The 26361-nt window shown below is 33.6% G+C and overlaps 1 protein-coding gene across 14 annotated transcripts in view; it reads right to left on the bottom strand.

The window, feature by feature from the left end:
* Positions 1–26361, bottom strand: part of unc13ba (unc-13 homolog Ba (C. elegans)) — a 170195-nt gene that overhangs the window by 17780 nt on the left and 126054 nt on the right. For 6 of the 14 annotated variants that reach the window (XM_021476422.3, XM_068221415.2, XM_068221420.2 and 3 more), the window contains 16 exons: positions 26278–26319; positions 23889–24015; positions 23556–23652; positions 21608–21751; positions 21025–21102; positions 16545–16622; positions 14518–14538; positions 14264–14302; positions 12549–12575; positions 12337–12357; positions 11472–11501; positions 6975–7001; positions 3160–3174; positions 2864–2884; positions 321–347; positions 173–211 (listed from right to left, as the gene is read on the bottom strand). In XM_021476422.3, coding sequence (XP_021332097.1) covers positions 173–211; positions 321–347; positions 2864–2884; positions 3160–3174; positions 6975–7001; positions 11472–11501; positions 12337–12357; positions 12549–12575; positions 14264–14302; positions 14518–14538; positions 16545–16622; positions 21025–21102; positions 21608–21751; positions 23556–23652; positions 23889–24015; positions 26278–26319 — 833 coding nt within the window. The remainder of the gene's footprint in view (positions 1–172; positions 212–320; positions 348–2863; positions 2885–3159; positions 3175–6974; positions 7002–11471; positions 11502–12336; positions 12358–12548; positions 12576–14263; positions 14303–14517; positions 14539–16544; positions 16623–21024; positions 21103–21607; positions 21752–23555; positions 23653–23888; positions 24016–26277; positions 26320–26361) is intronic. The other 8 variants (XM_068221417.2, XM_073952051.1, XM_021476430.3 and 5 more) reach the window with 6 other exon arrangements.

Raw genomic sequence — 26361 nt, 5'->3', positions numbered from 1 at the left:
CACGATCACAGCCACACAATACACATCTCTCCTTCCCATCACATTTCACAAACACACACACTTGCTCCTCACACTAATGAGACCTTGTTCATGTACCCTCTCCCACCCCCCCCACCCCCCCACCACCACACACACACACACACACACACACACACACACACACGCTTATTACCTTGGCTCCATCACCCACCTCTGTGGTCGTGTTCTCATCCTTGAGACAGAGCAAAAAAAATTACATTCAATATCACACAGAGTCCTGTTGATCCAGAGACTATCAGACAACACTAACCCACTGTGTGTGTGTCTATGTGTGCACAAACCTCCTTCTCTTTGTCCTTCTTTTCCCCCTGAAGCCCAAAACATGGAAACAAACATTGATGATGAGACACAGAAACATAAAAACACACATACAACACACAACATGAGAACAAACAATAATGAGGACATATACTGTACACTGTCTGGCAAAAAAAAAAAAGGTTGCTGTTTGGTCTATAATTGGATATTTTGTTGCAGTGGTTAATACATTTCTGTCTTGTTATATGTTTGAAAATGTTTCACCCTAATTGTTACAGTGTGTAGTTTTTCTAAAACTGTGTTATGTTTTCCAGGGCCATATTCCAAGAGAACAATACCCAGATTTATTGCACTCAAATTTTCACACATGAATTGACCACCAATTGACCTCAATCCCCGAAGTCAATATCAAAGAGCATAGTTTTCTTCTCACGGTCAGATTTTAAACATATTTATGATTCTATTCATTTTTAATTACAGTGTCCATTTGACAACATTTGTAGCAAGTGGGAACAGGCCGAGAGGCATGAATTGAAGCCACCAAAATATTCGCCATTTCCTGCCTCCTTTCCTTGAAATGTGAGTTTTAAGCCTGTTACAGCATTGTTTTAACAACCGTATGTAATACCAAACACTTTATTTTAATCTAGAATTCATGATGTTAACAAACCATTAACTAATACACTCAGCTTAATCAACTACTTATTAACTGATTATCAATAGTTATTAAGGTTGTGGTTGGGTTAGGAATGTAAAATAAGATACTTAAGACACTAATAAACAGTTAATATCTTAATAATAGGCAGGTAATAAGCCAATGGTAAATGGTGTGAACTGTTACTTAAACTAAAATGTTACTGTTATTTCCCCTAAAAGTTAAATTAGTAATGCCAGCACCTCCACAATCTGACCTACAGTGTCTTCCCTATTTGACTCTCACGATCACTAAGGTGTTCCTCAGCACATATAAAAGATGTTCCAGGTCGATTGACGGTCATTTTTTGTGTGTGAATATTATGCATTCTTTCACATACAGAGACAAATACATTGTTGTATTGTCATAGAATATGGCCTTGGGATACATCTCCTGACATGGTTGTTGCAGAAATAAAAAGCCACAAGACCGAGAAAAGCAGCCTCCTTTAGAGCAGCTAAACTGCAGCTACATTTTTAAGCTAAATTACAGTGTATTTATAGGTAACATGATGAAAAAAAGATTCATAGAACTGATTGTATTAATTTGGTATGGCAAAAATGTAATATCATGAAGATGATTATGAGACAAAATATGCAGATAAAATTACTGAAATAGTTTTAAATGAAAAAAGTACAATATAATGGGGTTGCATTTAGACAAGGTTACATTTATGCATTTATTTTAGCAAAATACATAAGAAGAGCAATATTAGGAAATGTTTTTCTGTTATTAAATTTTTTTTCTATTACTAAACATATTTTCTATTTTAAAATACAGTTGAAGACAAAATTGTTAGCTCTCCTGTAAAATTGTCAATATTTTTTAAACATTAAAATTTAAAATAAACACACACACACACACACACACACACACACACACACACACACACACACACACACACACACACACACACACACACACACACACACACACACACACACACACACACACACACTCAGTTGAAGTCAGAATGATTAGCCCCCCTTTATTTTTTAATTTTATTTTTTAAAATATTTCACAAATGATGTTTAACAAAGCAAGGGGATTTTCACAGTATTTCTGATAATCTTTTTTCTTCTGGAGAAAGTCTTATTCATTTTGTTTTGGCTAGAATAAAAGCAGTTTTTATTTTGTTTTAAACACCATTTTAAGGACAAAATTATTAGCCCCTTTAAGCTATTTTTTTCTCGATTTTTAACCTAATTAACTTAGTTCAGCCTAGTTAAAAATTTGCTCTTTGTTAAACAGAAATAGGGGGAAAAATTTATCCAGTATACAATCGAAGTCTGATTTATTAGCCCCTGAATTATAAGCCCCCCTGTTTATTTTTTATCGTTTATAGAAAATACTGTTAATAATAGTGTGCATAATAATAATATTAAATAAACAAAAGGGCTAATAATGTGTGTAGGCAAAGTTGAATCTGCAGGGTCACTTGAACTTTTCAGATCAATTAAATTTTGAAAACAGTATTTTGAAATACCCTCAAATTAAAAATAAATAAATAAATAAAATCTAAATGGAAATTAATATTTAAAGACAATTCTTTTGTAACGTTTTGAATGTCTTTACTGTATCCTTTGATTTATGTGTCTTTACACGCACCTCTAAAATAAAGAAATAAATAACTGACCCAAAAATGTTAGTTACAACTTTTTATAAAGTCATCTCAAAACAAAACTTTCTATCGATCCTATGCCTTCAGCTGCACTGCATCTAGTTGCTTTTGATTGATTATTGCTGTCACCTCAGAGTACTGGTGCTCATCCCCTGGGCTGTGAGCACCATAGACATTAAGCTGCATTGTATATAAAGTATACCTACACAAGTAAAGTACAGTACTACCCAAAATACTGTAAGCACACGCACCTTTTCTTTCTTAGCAACGGACTGTAGAAACAAAGAAAAAAAGAGAGAATTAAAACTGACAACACAAAGAAAACCTTAAAAGAGCTGATAATACAAACATCCACAGATGAGCTCTAAAAGCTTCCACATAAATGGAGGAAAGAAGGATCCAGATAAATAATTCTACAGGGTAACAAGAGGAATGAGAAACTGGCCTCCTAAAGATTTGATTTCTCTTCTCAAAGCATCTGACAATCAGACTACTTCACTACGACTGTCATCCATCAAACTGAAGCATTTAGCCCTCACAAACCCACCTTCTGCCTGCCAAGCTGTACATACAGATGAAAGGAGAGATGATAAAAACAACAGTCAATAACAGATGGATGAATGGCAGGGGGTGATAGAGAGAGGAACACTGAAATTGTTAACAGGAGCAGCAGACTAACACATAAAGACTCTTCACAAAGGACTCGTTTGTGCATTAAAATCAGTCAGACGGAGTGAAAATTCCATGACAACCAGAAAGCAAAAATGTTGTATGATTTGATGATATGTGCATCCCAAATCACATACGTGTGCACTACTCTATAAACAGTGAAAATTCTAAAAAGAATAAGTGCCCATTAAATGACTTACTTATTCTACTGTAAATAAAAAGTGTAAGGTCAAAGTCCCTTTTAGACAGATAATTTCACTTGGCAGCCATCTTTGAAACGCCTCTCGGGCAGTATGCTCTGGCGTTCTGTTTAAATGAAGAAACATCAAATTTTCCAAATATGCTTGTCAAGCTTACAATTAATTTTTACATGATATGAATCACCAATAAAATTAACTAACAACTGCCTTTTTAGTTTCATTTCTAAAGGTTCGAATCACACAAAATCTGCAGAAACTCACGTCTGGGCCAAGCCCCTACACCAGAGAATCCTCAGTCTGTAGCAATCGATGATTGGCTGCTGTACTAGTAGGCAGGGCTTCATTCCCCATTCAAAACTTTTAGAGTGACATGTCTTGGGTATTCTAAAGTCTTCATAACTTTATTTTTTAGTAATGTTGAACACTTCATGCACTCAAGCATAGTGAAAGGGGATAAGCTATCGGGCGCTGAGGTTGGATTATTTTATTTATTTTTAATTGTGAAAGCAGATTTTTCACACTGAAAAAAATGATTCATTGGATTTACTAGATTTGTTTTAAAGTCCCCATGAACCGAAAGCTCTTTTTTTTCCGTATTGTGATGCAGTTCCTAGAACAGGGGTCACCAAACTTGTTCCTGGAGGGCCAGTGTCCAGCAGATTTTAGCTCCAAACCTAATCAAACACACCTTAACAAGCTAATCAAGCTCTTACTGGGTATACTTGAAACATCTAAGCAGGTGTGTTGAGGCAAGTTGGAGCTAAACCCTGCAGGGATTGGTGACCCCTGTCCTAGAGAAAATATTTAATGAGAAAACAGTGGGTGTGATTTGTTTTTTTCTGCTGCTAGTAGTAAAGTAGGCAATTCGTTCAGAAAGATCTGGAAAAGGGTTTGGGGAGAGTTATTAAAAGCCAACAGACACCATTTTTCTACTCACTATTTCTGTTTGTTGTCAAAACTGACAGTTGGAGGGCCATGTTTAAGTATGTTAGCCACGCCCATTAACTTAAAATCACAAAATCTGAGAATATAACTAAAAAAAAAACAAGAAGTGCATTACAAGAGGTTACAAGAGCAAACTTTTTTTATATATATTAATGACATGCACAAATGAATTGTTCACCAAAAAACTGGCAACGTGAGCTAACAAAATCAATATGGTTTGGTTTGATTTCATGTGGAATTTAAGGTAACTGGTTGCAAACAATGTATATGGGATGAATTTAAACAAACTAAATTTAGTAATGTTCAACTTAATTTGTTTGTTTAAATTCAGCCCATATAAATTGTTTGCAACCAGTTACCTTAAATTCTTTTGAGTAAATCCAGTGAATACATTTTTCAGTGATAAGTGGTTCTGCCACCTCCCGATGGTGAATGTGGTTGTTCTCATGATCGGCACTATTTGGTAATTTGGTGATTTATTTTATTGATTTGGCAACCATTAAACGCCGCCTGGGAAACGGTTTGAATTTATTTATTAAAAAAAAAAACATTAGTGTTTCATTTGGGATGACACTAAACTCTACACTATCCTTTGTCTAAAGTCAACACTTTAACATGGTTGAGAGCATAAGTGGATAGAGTTTAAGTGCATACTGTGTCATTTGGGACGCAATTAATATTTTGATGTTTACAAAATTTTCATGAAGGCTAAATGTCATTTTTAAAAACACATACTACAGATGAATAACTAATTAAATGTAGTTCAACACTTATTTATTTCTGTAAATCACAATCTGGATTTTTAGCAGTATGACTAGTTTGACCACTTTTCAGTGTCATGTGATGATAAGTTAAACGTTCATTAATATGAATTTTCTTTTTCTTTTTCATTAAAAAAAATCCCAAATAGTAGAATGTATCAGTTAAAAAAAATAAGAAGCAGGAAAAAAAAAATCAACCTTGATAATTATAAGAATTCTTATTAATAATTAACGATAATAATATTCATAGTACAGCAAGTCAGTATATCAAAATGTATTTCTAAAGGATCCAGCATAGGCTCATTTTGAAAACATACCCATTATACATTTCTGGAGATCGCGAATTATGTAGCCAGAAGTACGTTTGACTGCATTTCGTCAGTAAAACGAATGCTACAGGGCGGTATGATGAAGGTCGCGCTTACCAGCTGAGCTTGCCTCTGTGTGGACGACTTTCCCATTGTTACCAGTTTGTTCAGTTTGCTCGCCAGGTACGTCGGCGAGTCAATTAGTGCTTTTAAAAACACTATTGGTTGGGTTTAGGGAAAGAGGAGGGTGGGTCAGTCGGATCGGTCAGTCAGTCGACAGCAATCTTTTGTGTCCAGAGATTTACACAAGAACAGCAGGCGCGAGTGACACTCGTGAGAGAAATTTTAGATTCGAAAAAGTGTACTCAGAGGGCTCTGGTGGATTTGCAAAAACTGCAAAAACTGCAAAAAAAAAAAAAAAAAACTTAGCTTCTGGGACGTATTTGGCACTCTCCAGAAATGTGATGCGACACTGAAAAATGAAGAAATAATGCTAAAGCTCAAGGTATGAATCCCAGAAATACTACAAAAAAATGTTTTAAATTATATTAAATTAATATATATTTTTAATAATATTTAATATACTGTTCAGTATTTACTTGGCATTTGATAAAATAAATTAAGCCATGGTGAACAAAATAAACTTACTGAAAAACATTTTTTTAATGTACTGATCCCAAACTTTTGACCTGTAATTTGTCGATATATAACATTCGATACTTATACATTTATTTGGAGTGAGTTTGATTCATGTTGTGAATTGTCTTTTAACTCCACCAAGGCTGTGCATATTTGACGAAAAAAAATAAAAATAATTATATATATATATATATATATATATATTTATTTATACATGTGGTTTTATATGCCTCCATATGCATCTCTTTCTTTCCTACAAACACCAACGTTTATTCAAAAGATTGATTGCTAAAGAATATTACCATGAACATTGACAGACTACAGTAGCGACACCTGACTCATACAGTACAAACTCAAGGACAGCGGAAGATTTGTCATCTCAGCATCATCTCTAAAATGCAGAATTAATTGAAAATGTCTGTGCATGTCTGGCTTTTAAAAAGTTTGGAAAAAAACAACACAAATCACACAAAGTAATCACGCATTGGATGTAGACACTAGAAGAGCCTGAAATTACTGATGTTATAGTACCAGTTTTTACAGTGGTAAACTATCTATTATTATTCACCACTTTTTATAATAAAGGGAGATCAGGAAATGGAATAAAAGATGGAAATGATGAAAAATAATATGACTGGTTTGATTCAAACTTTATCAAGAGTTTGTATGTTAACTACTTGATCACAAAAAGGTAAACAACCACAATCTAAACCTAATCACAGAAGCACGTTATAAACTATTTGAAGGTATAAATGGCACAGGCACTGAAAGACAGGGTTTCAAAACACACAACACACCCACTAGAGTCAAATGAGTTCACGTTTGCTTTACACAACCAACCTTATTCTCCTTCTCTTTGTTGTCAATCTACAGATGAAAAATATATCATACATTTTTAATTAAAAAAACACCAACCTGCTGAAATCAGTCACAGTACTAAATAAATGTTTATTTAGTACTTTGTCCCCAAAACGTAAGTGCACGATACAAGTTGTATCTGGTGCAACAAACACACACACATACACAGCCTGAGCTTAAACAGTCCAGCCAGAAATTATTTATATCCCTGGCAAATTCTGACTTAAAGTTTTTCTTCAAATATAATAAAAGCTAAGAAATATTTTTTACCACAATGATGCCTCTTGTACAGCGTCTTATTATCTTTTGAAACAAACCTGTGTCATTTCCGGTCGAAAACAAAACAAAAAACTTGCTGGTTAAATAAAAGTAACTAAGTCAGAATTTGCAAAGGGTGTGAATAATTTCAGGCTAGACTGCAATGTAAAAAATGTGTTATTATCAATTGCCATATTTTGTGATCCACAAGTGTTTTCCGTTTATTTACGGGTGTGAATTGCATTATGGGACCTCGATCTCTGCTCTGTTGACTTTTGATGTTGAAAATTCAATTTTACAGTTTAACAAAGTGACATTTACTGACATTTTACCACTTTGAAATAATGTATAAGAAATAGTATATAGAGAAATGAGTCTTTGAAATAACAAAAATGTACTGGCAGTTTATTAGAAGGTTCTTGTATCGTAATATGCACTCACCAGCCATTTTATTAGGTACACCTTACTAGTACCGGATTGGACCCACTTCTGCTTTCAGAACTGCCTTAATCCTTTGTGGCATAGAATCAACAAGGTACTGGAAATAATACTCAGACATTCTGGTTCATATTGACATGATAGCATCACGCAGTTGCTGCAGATTTGTCAGCTGCACGGCCATGATGCGAATTTCCTATTCCACCACATCCCAAAGGTGCTCTTTTGGATTGAGATCTGGTGACTGTGGAGGCCATTTGAGTCCGGTGAACTCATTGTCATGTTCAAGAAACCAGTCTGAGATGCTTCATGACATGGCGCATTATCATGCTGGAAGTAGCCATCTGAAGACAGGTAGGCTGTGGCATTGACATGATGCTCAATTGGTACTAATGGGACCAAACCATTACACCACTACCACCAGCCTGAATCGTTGATACAAGGCAGGATGGATCCATGCTTTCATGTTGTTGATGCCAAATTCTGACCCTACCATCTGAATGTCGCAGCAGAAATTGAGACTGATTAGACCAGGAAACATTTTTTCCAATCTTCTATTGTCCAATTTTGGTGAGCATCACCAAATTGTAGCCTCAGTTTTCTGTTCTTATCTGACAGGAGTGGCACCCGGTGTGGTCTTCTGCTGCTGTAGCCCATCTACCTCAAGGTTTGACATGTTGTGCATTCAGAGATGCTCTTCTGCATACCTCCGTTGTAACAAGTGGTTGTTTAAGTTACTGTTGCCTTTCTATCAGCTCGAACCAGTCTGGCCATTCTCTTTTGACTTCTGGCATCAACAAGGCATTTGTACTCACAGAACATCACTAGATGAATCACTAGATATTTTCTCTTTTTTGGACCATTCTCTTCTCTGCAAATCCTAAAATGGTTGTGCATGAAAATTCCAGTATCAGCAGTTTCTGAAATACTCAGATAAGCCCGCCTGGACCCAATAAACATGACGCGTTCAAAGTCACTTAAATCAGTTTTTTTCTGTATTCTGATGCTCTGTTTAAACTGCAGCAGATCGTCTTGACCATGTCTACATACCTAAATGCAATGAGTTGCTTCCATGTGATTGGCTGATTAAAAATTTGCGTTAACAAGCAGTTGGACAGGTGTACCTAATACCGTGGCCGGTAAGTATCTTTTTCAAACTTTTCAATGTTAAAAGTTGTTGAAAGAAATATCAAGGTCACATAATTCAATTTAAAAGCATAATAAATAGGGGAATAAATTTCATAAAAACATAAATCACAAAAAGTATGAAAAACTATTAATTTACGGATATTTTTTACAATGTGTGTATGATTTGCAAACTTTTTCGTGAATTCACCTCATATACGTAAAGTATCACTCCAATATGTAATACATGACATAGTTATAAAGTTGATTCCTAGTCAGTGGACCTTCACAGTGTAGCTCTGTGGTTTGCTCAGTATGAAGAGTTCTATTAATTAGCCTGTATTATGTAATGATGCTGATGTTAACCCAGATGAAATCATTAGCATCACAGCTGGAGTCCAGAACACAAACTCCACACGACTCTTCACTTCCCAGTCCTCACGCACCTCCAACACAACTTTGGTTTGGATAAATATTCTTTAGCTTGCATTTAAGACTAACTCTGCTTACTCTATGAAAAGAGAAAAGCAGGGTATTTCATTCTTCACTAATGCTTGTATTTGGATTCACTGCTCTTAGTGGAATACTGGAATCAATTAAGGCACAAAGCTCAGCTGGAGAAGTGAACGCTTTTGATCCTTTTTGAAGCTTTAACGCTACATTAAATGATCTGGTTGCAATTAATGGGTCAATTAAGCTTTAATGTGCAAAAAAGAGTGTGACTGCAATCTAAAAACCCATCTGTTTCATTAGATTTACAGATCTCTTCTAGTCTTAAAACTAGCTCATCCAAAAATACAATTATTAACTCCCCTGTTTAGTTTTAAATGCTGTATTTTTTTTTTTTTTTTTTGGGATGTTTTACTTCACTTTGGGGTGATTTTGAGGCTTAATTTGGCCACAATTTTCTCAATGTTTTAGCAAATGGAAGGATTTTTGATGACAAATTTAATTTTGACACATATTTTGGGAAAATGTTTTAAACGTTTTCAAAAACTCTGAGTAAACTTACAACACTTTCATTATGTTGGTGGCTGTTTTTGCCCCATTTACTTCCATTATAACAAAATTTTTTGAAAGCAAAGCCCTGACAGCATTTAATCATGCATTCTTGATTGTTGGTGGTTTTCCCTGTTTGGATGTGGCAAAACACTTACTGTTGATCAACAGAAGCAGTGCAAAAAAAAAAAAAAAATTGAATGCAAACTATATGGTGTGTGTGTGTGCCTATAAACACTTACCTGAAAACAAAATGAACACCTCATCTCTCACAAAATAGTAAACATGGTAAGTGTATTTATGCAAACACATTATGATTTGAGGTTTTACTCCATAGAACTCCATATAAAAGACAGAAACGTTTTTGCACAGGCCTATCTAAGGTTTAATGGTGCCAACTGATGATTAACAGTAAAAAATTACAAATTTTACCTCTTCTCAAGTAGGAATCAAGAATGCATGATTATATAGTGTCATGGCTTAACAATCAAAACATTTTATTATAATGGAAGTCAATGGCCCAAAAAACAGCCACTTAGCCACAAGGCTTAAACTGTAAAACCCATTTCAAAAACAACATGAATGAAACAAGTACATGAAAATCCAACAGACTAATATTCACAACCGTGTTCAAAATTAGCAAAGAAGGATATAAAAATAAATCAGTATTTTTCCTCTTTTAAAATTCTATAAATTAATAAAAAGTTAACAAAGCCAAATACTTATCCATCAGCAGTCAATACAATCAAAGAATGTAGTTCTGATGTGCAGTAAAACACTGTTGGGCTTTATAGAACAGAAAGTAAGATTGAAGTATTAAATGAAATAATACAAAATTAAGTATAATTTGTCAAAGAAGGTTTAAATTAGAAATCCTCTGCTCTCTTTTAAAAGCAACCTCCAGAAAACTCAGCTGACAGACTTCAAACGGGACTCAGAATAAACTTTAGAAAAAGAAGAAGAAGAAGAAGAGTTTTTTTGGCAGCACAGAAGCTGGTTGGAGATTTGTAACATTCTTTCCAGGGAGTACAGATGAAAAATAGCCCCTGGCTAACTCTTTTAGAGAAATGTTTATTAATGTGCACTGTCCATGAATAAATAAATAAAAATAAAATTGTTTTGTTGCACACAGAGATAGAAAAGCACCCTATCATCACAGGTAAATATATTGCTGGATCTTTAATATTGTTAATGTATTATTCTGCCGAAGATCCTGGATATTTTGATTAGCATCATGGGCACTATTAAGAAATAACATCTGAAAAAAAAGACATAAGGACCAAAATATCGCTCCTATAAATGTGCCAGAACAATAACTTAAAAAAAGAAAAAGCTTTAAAATAAACACAAAAAGGGCCATTAAGCACAAAAACAAGGTTCTGCCTTAAAGAGAAGTGCACCAACATCAACCAGGAAATTTGAATGCTTGATATTCTCTAAACTCTTGATGCAAAAAAAGAGGTTGCAAATACACTGAACAATCATTAAACTTTAATGAAAGGTTAGCTTTGTTTGTTTTAGGTAACACAGGAAAAACAACACATGCTTCTTTTCAAAGCCTTCTTTGCACACATTTAGCAAGAGTGTCAGTAATTTTGACTACGGCTGTAGTTTTGATAAAAAGCTTTTCTAAAAGACTCTGATTATAAATTAACATACCTCTGATCCTTCTGAATCTGAAATGCCAGACTAATGGGAAAGACATGGATATACAAATCAGACAAAACTTAATAAACAGACACAAACTAAACAATTATAACAGATCAAATTAAATTAAAACAGAAAAAACAGACATGAACTGTGTGAAAATGAAATCTAATTACATTACTAATTCATTAAGATTGAGGCCAGAACATTTTTTAATGTTTTATGTTGTAATGTTTTTTTAATATTAATACAAATATTCAGCGATGATATATCAAACTGGTAAAAATGTGCCTGTAAGTTGTTTTACTGAATTATTCTTTAGTTCCATATTCAAAAGTGCAGTAATAACTATAAAAGTCTTCAAAAGTATCAGTTTTAAGTTTAAAAAAAAAGTTTTAAAATGGAAAATTATAAGAAATGTATTTCATTAATATACTGCAACCTCCCATTGGTTAATTATACAGTAATAAATTAATATTAATTAAATATACATAAAAAGAAAGATTTGTTTAAGAAGTGACATTTAAGACTAAACAAACTAATTACATTTTCAAATATATTATGATTGAAAATGTACAATAATGTTATTAATTAAATGTATTTTTTAAAATCCCCTTGGACAGCATATTAAAGTGTTTGAAAACCTAATGACCCCAGACTTTTCATCAGGAGTACATCTTACTGAAAATTCCAGAATTACTAAAAAGACGTGCAGTATCTCGTTGCTAGGCAAATACAGCACTGTATGATAATTGCTGCCCTGCCTCCAGTCACTTTGTCACTGAATATCTCTTTCAGTCTAAACAGCCATTTCTAATGATTCACATATTTGATAAACAGCTTCATAAAGAAGGTGAGACTCATGACCGTTTCTCACCTTAGCATCTGATTCATCGGACTGGTAATGAAAAATAAAGAGCAGAGTGAGGAATAGTGAAAACAAAGAACAAAACAGAAAAGAGGTGCTGCTAGGTAGTGGCAGAAGACTTTTAGTGCCTTATTGATTTGTACAAAATCTTTCAAAACACCCACACATACACTCTCATGGCACCACACACTACTCTGTACCACAGTGTTAAGTGTACAGACCTCATTCCCTTCATCATCGGTGATGGCCTGAGCAGAAAAGACCAAAAGAAACACAATTTTGTGTTTGTGACTCACAGTTTTGAACAAATATGCTCATAAACAAGATAGCCCACATCTGAATACACCAGAACAACATTGGTCCAACTAGTAGAACTTTTATGATAGCATTGGTCACATTAAAGTAGCTCACACTTTACTGACAAATGTGGTCAAGCATCAAATGAATGCAATGTTGCTTATGAATAAAGAAAAAGCAGCATACATTTCTAATGTATGTTTAATGTATTTGGTAGCACTTTATAAAAAAGTTGTATTAGTTACTGTTAATTAATGCATTTAATAACATGAACAATACATTTATTACAGTATTTGTTAATGTTAGTTACTGTTAATTAATAAAACCGCACTAGTTCATTGTCATTGTTAGCATGTAAATGCATAAATGTTAACAAGCAATTATTAATAACGCATTAATAAATGTACTTATAAAAGATGTATTAATGCTGTACAAGTATTGTTATAGTTAGTATTGCATGGTAGTAAATACATTAAGTCCGGATGTAACGATCCACTGTGAGTCGGTTGAAAATCGATTTAAATTCGTGACGATTCAAACCAGTACAATGTTGAATGAATCGCTATACATGTTTTGAACAGGGGGGGTGCTGTTTTACAGGCACAAGCTTGCTTTACCTGCACATTAGCGGTGCGCTGGGGCGGCGAACTAAAATGACAGTGGTGAGATGCGCCAGTCAAACACAAACTGTGTGCAAATACTGCAAAATGCCACGCTGCCCAAAGTTTTAGTTTGTTGCTAGATCAGACCGTAAGTTAATGAAAATTATTATTACCCATTAATTGTATTTTATTAACATCTACCATCACCCCAACCCTTAACCCAACCATCACAGTAACACAAAAACAGTAGTTGTACCGAGTATTATTTATGTTATTTATTAAATTACCCAACAAATTGTATTTTTTTAACTTCTACCCATATCCTAAACCTAACCGTCAAAGTATTGTAAAAACATAAATTATTGTATATTAACAATAATTGTTAATAATATAATAAATTGTTAATAATTATAATAAATATTAAAATCAGTATTTAATGCCAGTGGGCAGTTCCCTGGACCAGAGGACCTATTGACCGCCTAGGTACACATTGCTTCCTCTCTACAACACCAGCCATCTCAGTTCCCAGTGAAAGAGTTTTCCCATCAGCAAGGGACATTGTAAATGTGCTAAGATCTCAGCTTAAAGCAGAAAACAAAGATATGCTGATATTTCTTCTAAAAAATGCCAAATCCCAGCACAGTCACAGTTTTAGTTGGTTTATATAAAAAAGTCTTTTTTGGTTTGTATTATTCACTATTTTATTTGGATTTTGTTTTAAAATTCTAATTTAGTTATTGCACAAAATACGTTATCTTGTAAAAAAAAAAAAAAAGTGCAGTATTTGAGGAAAAATAAAATTGCTCTTGTTTGTCTCAAATAATTTTGTCAAAATTACAAAATTGTGAATCGTGAGATTAGTATCATGAATCATATCGAATCATGAGTCAGGTGAATTGTTACATGCCTAACATTAGGTAATGAAACCGTATTGTACAGTTTTGTACAGGACAAAAATACTGAGGAAGACTTTTTTTTCCTAGACAAGAAATATTCATAGCTGGTTAATGCTTTCAATTCACATTCTATCAACACACCTCCTCCTCATCGTCCTCAGGCTCCTCCTCATCCTCCAGCTGAGAGTTCAAAAAGAGATCAAAGTTACAGTGTTTTAGGGATTTCATGCTAAAGAGAACAACACTACTGTGGGCGGATATGGGCGGGACTTAGGAGGAGCAGTGAAGGCACTAACCTAGGGAAAGAGTTCAAATAATACAACACACTACGGTACCCAATCACAGAGAGGGTAACTTAGGGAAGGTTAATCTCAAAAATACATGTCTTCACCTACCCTGTGTTCCTCAGCAGTATACTACACACACACACACACACACACACACACACACACACACACACACACACAATACACAAAGATTAGCTAGGCAAAAACACAATATTCATCACTCGCACATATCTACTCAAAATGCACGCACACACAGACAACCTACTGTATGAGAAACAAACTGCCGTCAAAAATGACATTTTCACATTTTCCAACAGATGATTCACCAGAAATTCCAAAATGCAAAACATTTAGATGAATTCATGACAGATTATAAACACTCAGTTGCTCATCACCAATATATCAGCAGCAAAATGCCAGAGGGCCCATCTTTCACAAACTAAAACCCATACAATTCAGATTCACCAGTTACACAGAGCATAAATCATGCAACACTCAATTATAGTGATCGTTGAAGAGTTAGCATATAGCTACGGTTAGTGTCTTCACTTAAAAAAGGAGTAAACCCATTGTAACTTGGAACTGTTATGTTGACTTAAAGGGCACCTATGATGAAAATCATCTTTTGTAAGCTGTTTGGACAGAACTGTGTTTAGGTATAGTGTGTCCGCAGTCATATTGGGGTGATAAAAAAGTTTAGTTTTTTATTTTCTGACGTTAAAACAGGATCCAAATCGCTCCAATTTGGGGCTGACAGCAATGTGTCATACTGTAGGAGTGCGGTTTTCCCGCCCACAGAATTGATTGACAGCTGTGTCTACGTAGTGCGTATAATCATATCAACAAGACAGGATGTGCACAAAGCCACCGACATTAAAAGATCTGTTCAGCTCTCTGTGATCATCAATTATCATCAAATGTGATCAAGAATAAGTTTTACAAGTTTAACATGTTTTTAAAACAGTGCATGTTTATAATGAATTTAAATAAAAGTAAAGTGATTTTACTTTATTACCACAGCTGCATGCCAGTACAATTATAAAAGACATTTATTTTGTGTGTGACTTAACGAAAGTCTTGAATGAACTCCACAAGACTACATCAAATAATAATCGTTGGTAAAGTTCTTACTGTAGTATTTCACACAAACATTACACGAGATCTGCTTCCTTCATGCAGGCACGTGGGAACGGTGGGCGGGGAAAACCAGCATTAAAGGCACAGGCACCAGCTAAAAGATCCTCAAAGCTGAAAATTACAAACTTCAGTAAGGTATAATAAATAATCTGAAGGGTGTTTTGAGCTAAAACTTTACAGACACATTCTGGAGACACAAAAGACTTTTCTTAAATCTTGAAAAGGGGTAAAATAGGTGCCCTTTAACAGATTTTTTTCTTGAATTATATATATAGTTCATTTTACACAATAATTTTCAGACAAATTGTTTATTCACTTTTTAAGTAGGTCAACTATTCGCTTTAAAAGTAATGAGTTCATTCGCTTTTTTAAGCAGTCAACTAATCGCTTTTTAATGTAAGCAAGCAACTTGAAGCTCTAGACTACATTCAAAAAGTACAAACAAATATAGAGTTATGCCTTTATCTAATAAAGATACATGTAATATTCACATGATGCAAAATGAAGTATACTTTTGTTCAAAATTACAGGTTCTCTTTGAGAAATAAAATCATGCATTTATTCCAAAAAGCTACATTTTGAAGCTCATTAGAATGGAAAGCGGTTCTTTTAAAATATACACTTTTGCTGTATTTCTGATATATTATTTGCATCCTCAATGTAAATGTAATAATTTTTTAAAACAATGTAAAATTGCTGAACAGTATTCCGAACATTATATGGCCAAAAAACAAATAAACTACCACAGTAACTTTTGTACTAGCATGCTCTCCTGAACATTTAAAACACCTTGCACCATATCTGACATCATCCATTTTCTACAGTACCAACAGAGTACGTTTCTGCTTCTGTAGCAATAAAAAAACAACTAAAAACAAAGCTTAAGTGAAAGCTCACAAAGCTCAGCAAAAACAGCTACAGTAAATGTAGTTTCCATAAGCAGCTATTTCCGATTAATGGTCATGCCATAAGCTGTTATTACTTCATGTCTCACAAACCTGTTTGGCTCCCATAGACTCGAACATCTTCTCCAACATCACCCGCATCTGCTGAACATTATTCATCAGCACACAGGGCTGTAGGAGATTCAGGAGGAGGCCGAAAACACAAGAACAGAGAAAGACACAGAACTTAGTCCTAATTGGCCTCTTATGGCTGTCACATACCAAGCTGTCGGTGGCAAAAGCAGAATGTCGGCAGGTCATGGCCAAAACGCTGCCCTTGAACACAGATAAAGAACTATAGGCGACCGGCAACTAATATGCACTGTATGTTTTTTGCAGCTGTGTGCACAGAAATAAATCTCTATTCTAGTAGGTAGTAATAGTCTGTTTGCCTCATTCTCCTCGTTCACTAAACTGAACATCCAATCATTATGATATCTTTCTCCAGTGGCCGTGACATTTTGAACAACCTGACTAAATATGTAATGTGAAATACAGTAGAATAATTCGAAGCTGAATACGATGCTGAATGATAGTTTAAAATAGATATAATCTATATATAGTATAATATTACTTTGATTATATTACATTTAGACCAAATATCAAATTCCCTGACTTTCCCTTACTTTATTTGACTTACATAATGAAATTTCATGACATTAAATAAGAAAAAAATATTGAATAAATAAACAAGCACCTGTTGTGCTTATATATTAATAATATAACATTAAAATAATGTAAAAAATAAAATCAATATTGGAATAGTTTTAGCTTTAATATCATTTTACTTGACTTTATAGCCACTATGAGAACAACAATTAATAATTTGAATAATAATAATGAATAATAAAACATTACATTAGCTTTTGTGTCATATACTTTGTAACACACAGCCTTTGAAATGTTCATTTTAAAGCCAAAGCTCTTTAAATGTGTATTATGCTGATGGTAACACTTTACAATAAGGAAGTATTAGTAAACGTTAATGCATTAGTTAACATGAATTATTAGTAAACAACTTTTCAGTTAAACAGTCAAAATCACTAAATGAAATAAGTTCCTGTAGTTTGACTTAAGTTTGATAGTGTATTAAAAGGTTACTTTAACTCAGTGAAAAAAAGAGTTATCGTAACTCATGAATGAATTATATTATGCAATTATGAATGAAAGCAATACTAAACCATTTGAGTAGCTATATAGTTGTTTGTACTTCATTTGTTGAACTTAGTGATTTGATAAGTGAACTCACAGTTACTAATACTAACAGTTTGACAACACAAATTATCAACACAAATAATATATGTGTATATGATTCTATTTATAGTCATAGTCATATTGTTTACAGTACTCAAACCAGATTGTTTTAAAACGTAAATGGTTTGCTGCAATTGGTTTCCTCAAACAGTTTGAGTTATCTTTACTTATTGGGTTTTACAGTGTTAATCAAGGGTAATGTTATCTAGAAACATGTATTTATGTGTTACTTAATACACTTGTTAACATAAACTAATGGTAATCACAACTATTATTCAGCATTACATAATCTTAATGTCAACTTACTCGTATTGTAATGCACCTCTTCACATTAACAACCTAATTAGTTCATGTTTACTTACACATATCACTTACACATTTACTAATCAGCAATACTAAATCTGAGTTTTAACCTAAACATATATCAAAGTGTCAATTAATAAATTAGTTAATGCATTAGTTAAAGCATTAGTTAACATGAACAAGCAATGAACAAATGTTAGCAACACATTAGATAGTTGATCATGTAAGAAATGAAGTCTGCCTCAACCCAACTTCCACTCTAATGATGTGTTGATGTGTTGATTTCCCAAAGGGCTGAACTATGATAGAAAAGAGAAGTCAACAGTTTGTTGTCTCTGCATTGTTTGAGGTGATTACATCTTGGCCAAATGGTAACACTTCTAGAATGGGGATGGGTGTGATGCACAGAGAACCACCTCATCAATGGTGTGGAAACCAAGGGCAAGTCTAAAGGCAACATCTAAAACCGTATAAAAGGTTTGAGTTTAAGAATGTTCAGGGTTCATTCTGACTAAAATGAAACCAGGGTACTGCCATGTATTTTAAGACTGCTATGCTGAATAAACATCTTCACTGAGATCTAAGTCTCAGTAATTTTTAACTAAAAAGTAATTTTTTCCTACAATCATTAGTTCATGTTAACTAACGTATTACATATTAATTTATGTTTGGTTGATATTAACAAAGATTACTTAAGGTTTAACAGATGTGTTAATTGTCACTGTTAATTTAACACTGTAAAAAAATTAAATAACTGCATTTGACTTAAGTGACTGGCAATAGAGTGGAGGAACTATGACGTCAATTTGTATGCAAAAACCCGGAAGCGGGTTAGCATTTTAGCAGTTCCGGTTCTCTCGTCCCAAAGTCAATGGGTTTTTTGAATGGGGTTTCAGTAAATCGCTTAAATAAGGTTTGTGGCAAACACAAACTCAAGATACTTTCACGTTTTGTTCTACAACATAAAACACATCAGTTACATCCGACTCTTGAGTTTTTAAATCAGTTACGCGTCTTTAAAAAGATGGTTGCTATCAAGTTGAACACATTATATGTCATCAAGCTGAACTTGTCTGGAGCGCAGCCCGCTTGTGTTGGGCATTTGGATTTGTCTGTCAATTAAGTCTTTTCATTAAAAGTATTTTATAGTTTGAAGTGTTTTTCTAATTGGGATTTCATATTGTGTGTAGATAATGCCTTCACTTGTAAAGACTGTCGAGGCAGAATAGCTTGTTGATCTTTTAATTAAACGATATTATGAAGATACTGCTCACCAGCACAGCCTGTTTCTTTCCTGCTCTCAGTATTGCAAACGTGTGAATAAATGTGTAAAAATATATGCATGTTAACTGTCATTTTAACGTGATCAAGTGATTTGATTCTGTCATAACTGCAATCTTTATACTCCTCTATAAAATGTATAACAGATTTGACTGTATGAGCTGCTTTTCGCTGTAATTTGTGACAAAAAAAAAGGATTATCGAATGTTGCTCTGTGTCCATGATGGAACTTGCTGGCATTTAAAAGACTTATTCCTCACACCTCATTTCTGTCGTCTGTTAAGGTAAGCAGGTTGTGTGCACTTACACTTACTTAAATTTGTCTTATGATAATACTATGTAGGCACATTTATACATACAGTTTTTAAACTTTCAGAACAACCGTAGAGCAGAACAGATCCAAAATGCGTAGGTCTATGTGTTTTTGCGTATTTATTTGTTTATAATATATAGCATGGATTATAATATGATAAACTGAGAGATTAAATCTTTGTCATGGACCACATTTCTTAAAATAAGCTAGAAAAGTTGTCTGTAGTAGGGTGGTGCTGACGTCACAGACGAGCGCCCCGAAGGCACTGTAGTCCGTTTATAGCCTAATGTTAGCTTTTCAGTTCTTGCATTTGCATTTAAAATCCAAAAGTGCTCAAAGTTGTATTTTCTTGTAAGGATTATCCGGCTGGACAAAATGTTTAAGTGAACAGTGTTTGAACACAAAGCTTACTATTTGCAAGCTATGAAAAACCTATGGGAAAATCCTATAGGGATTTTATCAAGGGAACCAGTTTTATGCTAGCAGCCGATTTGCCCACTCTATTAATGATTGTGAAAGGATTCAAATGGAGCTGAAAAATATTCTAACAATAACAATAGACATCAAAACAGCTTGATTTAAAAATATATGGTATAGAAATATTATATGAAAAATTATATGAATAATGGAAACTACAGTATAATTTAAACCATTAAACAAAATCCCAATATTTTCATGACTAGGACAAAAATTTATATACAATATATAATATATTATAGGTATTCAGTTTAAGTAAATACCGCAATCAAACTACTACCGTCATGGAGGACTTTTCGCCATATATTCCGACAAGATCCACACACGTGGATGTCAGTAAAGGACCATACACATTTTTTTTCCAGTTGGCGTGAGTTATTAAATTCCATAAAACTCTCACCACTCCTTACTCCTTTATTTGCATCTAATACCCCAGTTTGTATTTGGCATGAATGAAATGTTCATGAGTTAAAGGTAAACTGCCGAACTGCAGTTAAAGCCAGGCATCCTGCTGATTTGATTCAGAAGGGCACTTTTTTGTCAGACGGCTCACCGTTCAGGTATGCATCCACGCTAAAATATCAAGGTGAAAGTCATCATAGCTTGCGTAGACTAGACTTAGCTCCCAATCCAACTTTGAGAATTGATTTAACGGTGATATTTTTTATCATGCGATAAGAGTCTCACGTTAACGCCAATAACAGTCCACCACGATAATATACGTATAATATAATATATATAAACATTTCCTAAATTTCAATGTCTACAATAGGCCTTTTAAAATTCTATGAACTTCCAGAAATCCAATGCACTGTGGGAAGCCCTGTCTGTCATAGCCTTTATGGTGTAACACATTTGATTACAAAGGTCTAAACAGTTTGAACACAAATAAACAGTATTTCTCACCGTCTTTTCTTTCTCACAGTAGGTGGAGAAGCTCTTGGTTAGAATAGCACAATACTGCAGGAGCACTTTGGTGATAGTCTGAGAGTGAAAGGATAGGAAAAAAAAGAAAAAGAAATGTTATGTAAAGTAATTGAACAACACCTTGTATTGAGCTGGAATGGCAGATTAATTGACTTTGTTGTTGAAAACTAATGAATTTTCATGGGTGGATGCATTAAGCTGTAGTTTTGTTCCCTGAAATAGATCTCAAAGTGCTGATTAACAAAAAATAATGCAAAAAAATTATGAGATCATGTCAGATAATTCCATTTGTCACTGTTTTCACTAAATTCGAATGAAATGTAAATACATCTCAGCTCCTAGAAATCTGTGTGGGCTTCAACTAAGATGTCTCTGCGTCAGACGTCTAAGTTAAATATGACTCACGGGCTAAGAAACAGATGGTGATGCTCTAAAGACAAACACTCTGCCTGCTAGCAGCTTATATTTCTCTTTCCTCCATTTCGCATAAATCCTCATTCCATCAGTCTCTTTTTCTCTGTTATCAGTATTATCTTGGCCATTTTGTGAATGTGGCTTTAACCTTGGCAAAGCGTCGGTTGTACTGGGCGACCACTGCAGGATCAGGACAGTCTAGTTTCTTGATGATCTCAAAGCTTTGGTTGAGCTGAGTGAAGATGTCCACGACTGAGCAGGAGAACAGAGCGTGCTCAGACGTCTGCTGGAACTGTGGGAAACAAAGACAGGAAAGAATTTTAGCCTAGGAGTTTCTTACATTATAGGCACTTTTTCTATGTGATTTTTTTTTTTAGAAAATAATCCTAAAATATGCTTTAATCAATGTATCTAATTTTATCTCATTTCGACTGATTAAATTTTGATTTAATTGAGGAGCATGTTATTTCTGAAAGCCATGAGGACTTCCTAAATCAGGGTTTCTGCAGGCTTCTTCAAATCAAATTTAGGACTTTTTAAGACTCTTTTAAGACCATTACGAATGGAATTTTAGACTTACGCAGGGCTAAACTCTAAGCATTTTTCTAATGGCCCGGTTACTTCTGTAAATTGTTTTGTATTAATGGAAGATCATGTAAAGGGATGTGTTGCTTTAGTTTTCTTTCCCTGATTAGGGAATTTAATAAGGTAACTTTACTTGGATAAAAGAAAATTAAGACCGGTTTAAAATGATTTAAGACCTACAACACTATATTTCAGTGAATTTAGGATTTTTTAAGGTCTAAAAATTTTTTTTTTTAAATTTAGACATTTAAAGATTTTTAAAGCCTCTGCAGACACCTTGTAAATATGCATAATTATAGTAAACCATATAGTAAATAGTAACCTTATAAAGTAAACCTTTTAGCATAATTTCACAAAATTAAATTAAACAAGATTTCTCATTGAAAAAATTAACATGACATTGTGCAGGCATAATAAAAACATATTACAGAAATATTACAGAATATTAAAGAGGTTTTACAGATGTTATGTTACATAAAATATTAAAGAAATGTATAAAATAAATCAAATGTTGGTTTAAGGCTGGGCTGATAAATGATATTATATTGAATCGCAATAAAATGTATGTCAATAACAATGATAACTATGGACTCTGAATCTTGATCTAAGAGCCAATCACACAGCAGAAATGTGCAACAATGGGAATCTAACAGTGTGTTGATATTAGAGATGTACCGAAGTTTCCTCCACTGAAAATTTCTCAGCCAGAAATATGTTATGACATTTAATTAACCCTTTAATTTCCCTTTTAAATCTGGAAGCATTAACAACCTTTATCGAAATGTATATCGCCATCGTTCAATATGGAAATTAATTCTCGAGTTTGCATTTTGCCATATCGCCCAGCCCTATTTCATAATGATAACAAAATATTCATCAGAATACTAACATATAATAATTCTATGTTTATAGTGGATTTTAATATTCTCACATTGATTGACTGCATCTGATTTAAACGTAAAGCGGTAAAATATAATACTACAGCTTAAAAGTTTGGGGTAAATGTTTTTAAAATACAGTTTCTACTAAAAATTTTTAAACAGCACATCTTGGCTTTTGGTTTCAACATTTATTTTTAACAATAAAAAAGTTTAATCAGCACATTCAACATACTGTATTAAATTTATTTCTGAATAAATGAGCAACACCAAGACTGGAGTCATGGTTACATTATTGTAATTAATCGTTACAATATTAGGATAGAAAAGAGCCTTTTAAATTTTCATAACATAATAAGCATAACATCTATAAAAATATTACAAACTGTACCAACCCCAAATCTTTAAACAGCACTGCTGAGACAAAATGTGAATACATTTGAAAGCAGAAAAGAATAGCTGAAAGAAAAGCCAAAGCCTGATAATAGCTTTTATAAAAATCAATCCACTAACAGGTAGTTGACAGCAAGAAGCAATTCATTTGACAAGAAATGTTTTAAAGCCCAGCAGACCAACAACCAAAAAGCCATAAATAAGAAAGCTGCCAAAAAAAGTATAGTTTTTAAACCATACCCCCTCTCTTTTATCCCTCTCAAGGGCTCCATGCATAAACTCCATCGACACTTCCTCATTCTCAGTCAGCCATTGGAGAACAAATGGCAGAAACCACCTACATACGAAATGAAGAAATATAGAAAAACAGGAGGAGGAACCAAGCAGGAGAGCAATAAGAATCAAGAGGTCAAGAATGTTTAAAAGATAGGAAAAGTATTTGGCACAGTAGATGATGACAGTGTACAAGGTAAATCTACTTAGAATATGAACAAACTGCAGATTATTTGAAGAACAAAAGAGAAACTTGAGCCAAAGATGCAGTGAGAGAGTTTTAGATGTGGCGTGACTCACGATGGGTACTCGGGGACGGTGTTGGAGAAGGCGGGCAGGTCATGGACATATTCGTTGTAGAGCCATTTGACTTTGAAATGCAGATTCATGTAGTCGGCACTTTTACACAGCCGGAGCTTCTCATGCTCTGGGGAAACAGCAAGCGCGAGTCGACAGGATTCATTTCATTTTACCTTGTCACGAATTTCACCCAGTCAATGATTGCAATCCTTTGGCTTTAACATATATATTCTCCACCAAGCTTTAAATTGAGAATAAACTGCAGGGTAATCTCTCAATCTTCAACTGCAAACACACACAGATGCTAATGCTAACAAAACACATTTCATACACATACACTGCCACTCACTTCTTCCATAATTTGAAAAAGGTAACACAGTACATTTATATGTTCTCTACATGTAAACTTATAGGGAGCAGACAATGGGCAGAGATTTTTAGATGTTAGCATCAGTATCTTAGACTTAATGATATCTATAAGCTAGTGTGCTCCAAAAAAACAGAGGCAAAATTAGCATTTACAGGATATTAACCAGATATACAGACAGGAATCAGAGAGTAAAATTCACTACCTTTTAAGACTTTTTTTATAGACTCTTTCCATACACTTTAAGATCTTATAACCACTTTAGGTGTTAACCAGAAACACTGGCAAGATTTTAACTTACAGTATATTTACCAAATATTAACCTAAGAAACTAATCTAAAACTAAATCATTATTCATGTACTGAATACAAATCTATTAAATCTAGCTAATTTAGCAGGTTGGCGCCTGTAGAGCTGCAGAAATAATGTTGTTCTCTTTCTTACTGCAGTAAACGAAGCAGCATGATGTTAAATCTAGTAGGATTTCATTGATTTCATAAACTACACAGCATCCTGATATTCGCAGATTTAATTCTTTAAGACTTTAATACCTTTTAAGGGCATTACATTTCTCAACATTGATTTATTAACTTTTAATACATTTTAGGACCCCGCGGATACCATTTAAACTTTCAAAGTTTGCAGTTTGTCACTTCAGCCGAAATGGATACATTTTAACTTCAGTTTCTTATCAAATCTTCTGACCAATTAAATGCTCTCTAGCATATAACATGCCCCGCCCCCTTCAAGACATTTCTCATTTGCTTTTTATTTGATCAGCTCACTGACAGAGCTGTGATAAACACAAAATGCTATTGGCTGATAGATTCAAAAAGGAGAAGGGCTACTATATGCCCTGCACTGTCTTCATGTTTCAGTTGAGATGGCATCTCACATCAAATAAAAACGCACATTTCAAAGCACTTCATGGAAACTTTAAGGGGGAAAAAATGGTAACACTTTTAAAATAATGTTCCATTAGTTATTGTTCATTAATAAATTTACCAACATGAAAAGTAGTAACAATCTTGTACAGCATTTATTATTCATAGTTCAACATTTACTAATGAAAATGTATTAACTTTTTGCCTAATTTGACTAAATAAAAAAATCTGTCAACATGTTTTGCCACTGTGGAGCTATAATTAAACAATATTACAGAATATTACAAAAACGTACAGATGTTATATCAAATATAAAATTAAAATGCATTAAGTTGTGAATGTCAACATTTGTAATGTATTGAGTTAGCATGAACTAACAATGAATTACTATATTTTTATTGACTTATTATGAAGTTAGGGTTTCTGCAGGTTTCAGCAGGTAAATTAAAGTCTTTTAAATATATTTTTTGACCATTATGAATGTAATTTTAGACTCATACAGGGCTAAATGCTAAGGAATTTACTGAATGGCCCAGTTGGAAAAGATTTTTTATTTGCCTTATCAAACTTTTTAAAATAATTCAATAAATTTTATAATAAAATAATAACTAATTATTTAAAAATATATTTGAGTTAATTCTGAGCAAAATATTTTAAATCAAGCAAGCTGTAGATGTATATATAAACTTTTTTTCCCAACATAACCTTTCTTAATTAATTAATTTATTTTTTTAAGTTTGAAAGGTATAAAAACTAATAAACTAATAATAAACTAAATTTATACACAACAGTTTATCCAGGTCAGCAGTAAATACATGGAAAACTTTAAAACAAATGTTATTGTAAGGATAAGGAATATAAGTATTTTAAGGAAAAAATACTTAACACATTATGATAAATATTAAAAATATATTTTATACTGATCTCTACAACGCAAGTCATTTTGCTGGTCTGCTCCCAGGTCTGCTCCCAAAAACTACAACATGGAAACAACTTTTTTACTGTCAATAAACAAATAATTTTTTTTTATTATTGTAATATTCTACTTATGATCAAGTAAATGCCTTTGTGAGCACAAAAATCAACTTTTGTGCACACATACAGTACATTCTCACAGTGACTTAACCACATGTCTTACCAGCATAAAAATCAAGTCTGCGAATATGGAATGAGGCGGGTGCTAAAAACAAGAAAACCAAGCAAAAGAGAAGGAAGACATGAA

The sequence above is a fragment of the Danio rerio genome, chromosome 5 (assembly GCF_049306965.1).
Source record: "Danio rerio strain Tuebingen ecotype United States chromosome 5, GRCz12tu, whole genome shotgun sequence".
NCBI lineage: Eukaryota > Metazoa > Chordata > Actinopteri > Cypriniformes > Danionidae > Danio > Danio rerio.
The sequence above is the reverse complement of the archived record's forward strand: the minus strand, read 5'-3'. Positions and strand labels throughout refer to the sequence as shown.